Raw genomic sequence first — 7,331 nt, forward strand, 5'->3', positions numbered from 1 at the left:
TCCTGGCCCAAAGGGTGCTTGTTTATCCTGCCATTTATCAGGGCAGTGTAAAGACCTGCTGCTCAAATGGTTCCACACTACCTTCTGCATGGAGATCACTTCAAGCCAAGTCTCATGTTAATGCCAGAGGCCAGGAAGAGGATGGGAGAGGAAGGTGGAGGCAGGTCTTCTCTTCACATGAGTCTAGCAGTCCTGAGCCCCTGCCATAGCCATGTGTGAGACAGACAGTGGGTAGGAGGATGCTGGGCATACACGTGTGCTGGCAGAAGTGAGAGCTGCCCCTGCTGCATCCTACCACAGGACCTGAAATCCAGGTCTAGTTGGTGTAGCCATGAGGCTGAAGTACACTGGAGTGTTTGTAATTTTGGTTGGTTACACTCTGTTCTCATTTGCTTTCACTGACCTGAGTTGGGTATGTGTTTCTTTCATTAGAGATCCGAGCTCAACTTGTTGAGCAGCAGAAATGTCTGGAGCAGCAGACTGAAATGAGAGTGCAACTTCTTCAAGATCTGCAAGATTTCTTCCGCAAGAAGTCTGAAATAGAGATGGAGTATTCCCGAAACCTGGAAAAACTGGCAGAGAGGTTCATGGCAAAGACAAGAAGTACAAAGGATCATCAGCAGTACAAGTAAGAGATTTCCTTCCCACTAGCCCCCATATTAGCCTTTGTTGGAGTGTTCTATGGTTCTGGCTGGTTTTGAGTACTGCTAGGTTAAGCCCAGCATCAAAGGCCTATTTCAAATTGCCACCCCTATTTAGAAGGTAACAGTTCTCATTGCAGTTGGAGGTGGATGAGTGCCTAAATACTGTTGTTGATTTGGCCCTCTGCAGTTATTTGTTTAAGCTTCTGACAGGTGGTGTCAGTTTCTTAAAAGGTAAGTTGCACAGATATTATCCATAATATACCATATGGATTTTAAACTATCCAAAATGCAGCCAGTATCTAGAAGAAATGCAGAGCCCCCAAAGGGTTTGAGAGCTGTGTGCTGATCTGTACTGAAGCTGATAGGATTTTAAAGTGTCTAAATGAAGGTCAATCAATATTACAGCAAAAAAAAAAAGACTACTTTGGCCAAAAAAAGGCATTTTGATAGAAAAGTATTTTGATTTGTTGTTGCATGTGAACTTTGCTGCTTCTTGACCCCTCTGATTCACAGAAATTAAGATGATATTAATGTTATGCCTTGCTTACAATTTAATGTATCCTTTTCATGGCATAGTATCTTTTGTGCAAAACAGAAGTGGTCATGTAGTATCTGGCAAAACCTGCGTACAGTGTGTTTTCTGAAGTGTTTCAAGTGCATCATTTGCTGACATAGCCTCATCTGGTAATTTTCCTGACTTGAGCTGATTAATGAATGTCTTTGTCTGGACCTGTTATACTTGGGGTATAAAACAGTATTTTCTGTTTGTAAAACTGAAAAATAAGTACCTTTTTTTCACTGTTCACGCAGCGCTGTGCTATAGATAAGACAGGTAGAGCTGTTGTTTCTTTTCCAAACACATCTGGCAAAGGAAAGGTTAAACCAGATGTAGCTTATACAGTTCAAGGAGAAGTAATATATATTTCTTAAAATTCATTTAAGTGACTCAGTGATTCTCTGAAATAACCAGCGTGTGCATATGTCACCATTTCAGAGAGAGCCGTGGCTTTTATTCTGCTAGTGTCAAAATGTTTTTGCCTTGTACATACAAACATCTTTCCTTGTTTTTAAACATGTTAAATCCAGACTGGCAGTTGTGCATGAGGGTTACGACTGGAGTCCTGCCCTTGGCTTTGTTCTGCAGTTCTCTGTTTTGAGAAGAGGTTACTGCAAAAGTCACTTTAACTGTTGGTCCCCTGTGCTGTTCCCACTATTGCCCCCAGAACAGACAGGAAGGTGTGTGGAATTGGCTTTGGGACACCCAGAAGCAGTGAGGACCAAGTAATATCAGCATGGCCCTTCAGGGGTGTTGGCTGACCTGGCTGATAAAACCCTGAAGCTCCTTCCTGTGAGTAACACTGTTGAGATGTCCATCTCAAACAAAATGGAGAAGTTTCCTTTAGTCATTTCTGATTCATAGCAAAGCAAAGCATAGATAATTAAGAAAAGGCTTTTGTCTGTTATTCAGTCCTTGTTTTGATTCTGAGGGTGAAGTTAAAAGTAAACAATTAGATGGGACTTAAAGGACATATTTCTAACAGTGAGAATAGTTAATTATGAAAACACTTTCCTGTGACCTGGAGTTTCTCCCTCTCACCTCTGCCTGTTTTAGCTTCACATGCTTGATTCTTTTGACTTTTGCCTAACCCAAGCTATTCCAAGAATGGATTGACTGATTGTTCAGAAGCAGCTATTTTTGCATAACAAGTTATGAGCGTAAATGTCGGTAAGATGTTTGTGTTAATAATGTAACTTTTTCATTTCTATACATAATACATGTGTGGTATCTCCTTCCTTAGGAAAGATCAGAACCTCTTGTCACCAGTGAATTGCTGGTACTTACTCCTGAACCAAGTGAGAAGAGAAAGCAAAGACCATGCAACACTGAGTGATATCTACCTGAACAATGTGATCATGCGGTTCATGCAGATAAGTGAAGACTCCACCAGAATGTTCAAGAAGGTAATGCCTCTCCTGCAGTCTTCCATCCGGGCTTGTGTGTGCATGAGGGAGGCAAAAGTGTCCTAATAGGTAGCATTTGAGGGGAAGATTCAGCACACATAGCATAAAATCTGTTTTAGCACACATATAAATTCTTCATGACTGTTTTCACAAAGGAAATCCTTAGTGCTGAAATGCCTGGGATCTGGCTGTATATGCTGGTGACCTGAAGAGCTGAATTACAAATATCCAAAAGGCAGGGTAAAAAGCCTGTCCTTCTCTCAAAAGTGCATCTGTCTACCCATGCAGAAAGGAAACAGATTTCACTTAGGACTCCCAAAATAGTAATGCTGTATTAATGAATTATTTGTAAAAACACTATTTCATTATAAGTGAAACAGATTCAGGCCAAAGCAAGGGTTTGCCTTGTAGTGCCTTGGCATAAAGATGGTAGCATAGGCTGTGATTCTCCTAAAAGAGTTTCCTTTCCTTCTCAGTATTAAATATGAACATACACTTTTGATAACATAACTATTTCTATTAGATAATTTAAACAATGTCTGTGTACATGTTGGCCTTGTCCTTGCCCGTTAAGTGTTTTCATAACACATACAATGTGTAAATCCCTTTTGTGCTAAGCAAGCACTCTAGGCAGCCTCAGCTCAAGATCTACCATACTGTGTTTGCAGTCATTGTTATAACATTACTAAAGAAAAATAGATTATAAATGCATATCTGTTAGTTACAGTGGGATGCTGGTAGGCAAGTATCGTACAAGAGTTCAAAAAGAATAAACATTTAAAAATGTGCAGTGTGTGGCTAAACAATACCAAAGGATACCAAGGTAATGTTTTCAAAATGGGGAACTGGTATCACATATACCTGACTATAATCCTAGATAGATAGCAGTGGAGTGGGGAGAAGAATCATTGAGGGAGCACATGGGTTGTACTTGGAAAAAAGTGAAAACATAAGTCAAACTTACTGGTGTGCATTAATGCCTGTAACAATAACGGAGTTCATAATTTCCCAATCAGTAGTGGTCTGTTCATATATGTCTGATACATAAAACTGTAATTCACTAACTACTAAACTTAGTAATATGGAAGATTATTTCAGAAGTTGAACAGATAATGGGAAAAGCAATTTGAATGTGCTGCAGTACTGTCTATGTGGAGATATCTCAGAGATGCAAACCAGGAGAAAGTTTTTGGTATTGCATCTGGAATAGATTTTCAGTTGTTAATCTCCTGTCTCAGAAATATCTTCTTCGCTAGGTGTTAGACTAACTTGTTTGCTTTCAGCATAGTTCTTTGGCACTGGAAATCTTGCTTTTCCTTCTCTCCAGATGGACTGTACAAAGGTATACAGATAAAGTTTTCTGTGGAGAAGTGTATCTCCTTTTATATTCACGCATAACTTATTAGTGGAGACTGCTGCAGCTTATCTCTCAAAAGGAGGAAAATATGTGGACATTTTCAGTGTATTAGCAGGAGGCATATTGTCCCATCTCCCTGACAGACTCATCTCTTTCCTCCCCTGTTGTGCCCAGGAAGGTGCAACATTTCAAATTTTCTTTCTTTACATAGCTTCTTGAATAAGAGCAAGCAGCTGCTCTTCCTTTTTACTCATGACTTGGATCTTCTACAGGGGAAAGAAGAGAAAGGAAATTGAGGTAGTCCTGCCATGCATAACCTGGAGCTTACATTAGTGGAGCCCAGATCCTCAGCAGCCTTTTCCTGTCTTTCACCAGGGTTTGCCAGCTGACAATTAGCGCAGTGGTGTCATGTCAAACAGCTGTTAGCTGAGGTGGAGCGTGAAAACAGCGATCTAACCAAAGGCTGTGTGAAGAGATCTGAGCCAGGCTGGTAATGTGAGGGGAAAGGTGGCAGGAAGACACACAGCACCTCGGCATGGTGTGAGCAAGCTTCATGGGTGTGTGACCTGAATGTGGCAGTGGTTGTGCACCAGTGTCAATTCTGAGAACACATTCTTAGGACAGTCTGTCAGGATCAGTACATGTTGGAGAAGGTTGGTATTTACAGAGTCCTAGTGCCCATGGTTCTTGCTATGATGCTTGCTGCAGAGTGCTGGTCATTTATTTGCTGTTAGTTCCCAGGTGCAGAACTGATGATGAAGCTCTTTCAACCCAAATCCTCCTATAAGTCTGTGATCATTTCTGTCAGATGTGAGTGAACAGTCTAACATAAGGTGCTCTACGGAACTGCTTAGTGGATGTTCACCAGGCAACGAAGAGATCAGATGCAAAATACATGTGTTCCGTGCTACAGTTCTCTTTGCAGGAAAGAGGTCACAGAAGCAAAGACAAAGTACACTTAGGTGCAAAGGTGGCACCAACAGTGACCTCCATCAAAATTGTATGCTCCCTAAAGAAAATGGCATAGAATTTGTTGGAATGAAACGTAGTGATGATGGTGTCTGTGCTTCTTAGTCTTTGTACCTAATACTTGACTCACTCTCTGTTCTTCCTCATTCTGGGTCTTGCTTTCATGTGCATCTATACATCTGTCTCAATATTTGGATTGCTTTGGGGAGGTGATCTCTATTGGTTCTACCTGACATGTTCTGATGGGCCAGGATATATTGTATTCAGGTACCTGATTGTACATTGCTTTGCTGTCTAGTCGGGCCTGCTTAACATGTAGATAGTCATTATTCTTGTTCTCCCAGGAGCTATTTGTCATTCTTTTTTCCAGGGGTCAGGAACCAGCATCTGTTTAAATGCACTAAATGCAAGGCAAAGATAGGATCTAGATCAGAGATATTGTGGTGTTTATCTGAAGACATTGTGTCAGGCCTTATACTTTCAGATGAGCACTTAGGCACTTCTTTTTAGCTGCTGGCATGTGAAAGCAGTACATTGTTGTTCATGCCTGGCCTTCATGCTGCACATAAAATTACAAGCATAAAGTAGCAGAGTTCAAACCTTGCATGCTAGTGTGTTTCTTCAGGCGGATGGGGTAGCTGTCCTCACGGGGACAATTAAAGAATAAAGTAATAAGCAAAAATGTCATGCAGAAGGGAAAAGTATTATGCAGAACATTTCATGCAGTGATTCTGGCTACCCTGGCATTAATAATCAACTATATAAACACATACCCACAAAATCCTTAGGCAGACTTGTATATTTATAATTTACGAACATGTATTTTCTTTGGACAGAAGTCTAAATGAGCCAAGATGAACATATCTTCCAATGTTTACAGTAGAAGATGCTGGCGAAGCCAAGCATAATAAATATTTTAGTTCCATAATCTGGCTATTAACAAGGAATATGACTACTTGCTAAATCTATTTGATGTTATAAAGATTATGGCATATAAGAGAGATTATTTGCATCATTTTCTTAAACATTTAAATGTTGAAAAGGGTAGTGAAGCTGTTTGTTGCTATAGACTGGCAAATCTGGGACAAAATCTTGCTATATGTTGGTTATGTCAATGTCACCACAGCTCAAGAAAACTCCTTAAAAGAAAAGTTTGTGCTTCACTTCCCCCAGGACCAGCCGCAGACTCATTTAAAAGCAATAGTCACAGAATATTTTCCCTAAATGATGTAACTGAGAGTAGCATTGTGTGTGCTAAATACAGACACTAAAGAGATCCAGGAAGAACTGAACTGACTCTTAAATTTCAGTTAAAATAAACATGAGTAAAGTTTGGGTGCAAAATTATTCTCTAAGTGAAATGCTTACAGAATTCAATGAAAATTTATTAATATGGAGTAACATTTCAAGCTTCTTAGACGCTAATCCATAAATATAAGTCTTGATAACATGAGTAGTACCAACGATGTGTTGAAAGTTGACCACATACTGAAAATGGGGGTTAGGTACACCTACTTGTCTGTTGCTGATCTGTCCTACTATCAGGTGAAAAAAATATACTACTGTCTCTTAATGCCTTGAACCAGATTAGTAGCATATAGAATATTTTTAGCAAGAGTTTTTTATTATGTTATTTTGGTTAATAGGTGCTAATACATTGCTCTACGACACAGTGAATAAAAAAGCACCTCAGTGATTGTTTGTCAGGTTTTAATAGCCTGAGTAGAGCTATCAACTCAGCTCCAGGAAGGTGTGTGCTGCATCTTACATTCTGTTGTTTGGCTGCCCCGAGGGTAGGCTCCTAGAGGAGCACACCATTCACACATGCTGAACTACTGCAGGGAATAGGTAGCATAAAAAAGAGACAGGAGAGCCATTAACCACTGAAAATAAATGCACTTCTTATAGGGTACACTAAAAGCAGTATGGCTTGCCACTCATGCCAGTATTTCTTGATTTTAAATGCTAATGTAAATTGTGTGCTTCTCAAAAATAAATCCCTTCTATACTGCTAATTTCCTAATTACTACAAAATCTTTCATCAGAAAGATACATCAACTGACATGTTATCCATCACTACAGGCACTCTGCAGGTTGAGTCCACAGACAACTGCTGGAAGGATGACTCATCTGTGATTGTGCGGCATTGCTAGGCTGTCTCTTCCTAATTTTCAGTCTTTTTTTGCTGATCACCTGCCTCCTTCTCTTTTTGCTTCCCATTTTAAAGCCTGCTGTCCTTTCCTAAAAACATCTCCCTTTTTCTCTATTGTGATCTTTTCCATTCACTTACAAATTTACCATTGATCGCTGTGTTGCCCTGGTCCATCCATCAAATCCATGTCCCTCCAATTTAGGGACAAGGATGTTGTGCAGGACGGTGTCAAATGCCTTGCATAAGT

At 40.1% G+C, this 7,331-nt stretch overlaps 1 protein-coding gene across 1 annotated transcript; it reads left to right on the top strand.

The window, feature by feature from the left end:
• Positions 1 to 432: 432 nt before the first annotated feature.
• LOC103805134 (SLIT-ROBO Rho GTPase-activating protein 1-like) lies at positions 433 to 2,606 on the top strand (the record flags this gene model as incomplete). Its single annotated transcript, XM_009077769.1, has 2 exons — positions 433 to 628; positions 2,444 to 2,606. Coding segments are annotated over 2 exons (359 nt in total), but the record flags the coding sequence as incomplete, so codon positions are not given.
• Positions 2,607 to 7,331: the final 4,725 nt, after the last annotated feature.

The sequence above is a fragment of the Acanthisitta chloris genome, unplaced genomic scaffold (assembly GCF_000695815.1).
Source record: "Acanthisitta chloris isolate BGI_N310 unplaced genomic scaffold, ASM69581v1 scaffold427, whole genome shotgun sequence".
Taxonomy (NCBI): Eukaryota; Metazoa; Chordata; class Aves; order Passeriformes; family Acanthisittidae; genus Acanthisitta; species Acanthisitta chloris.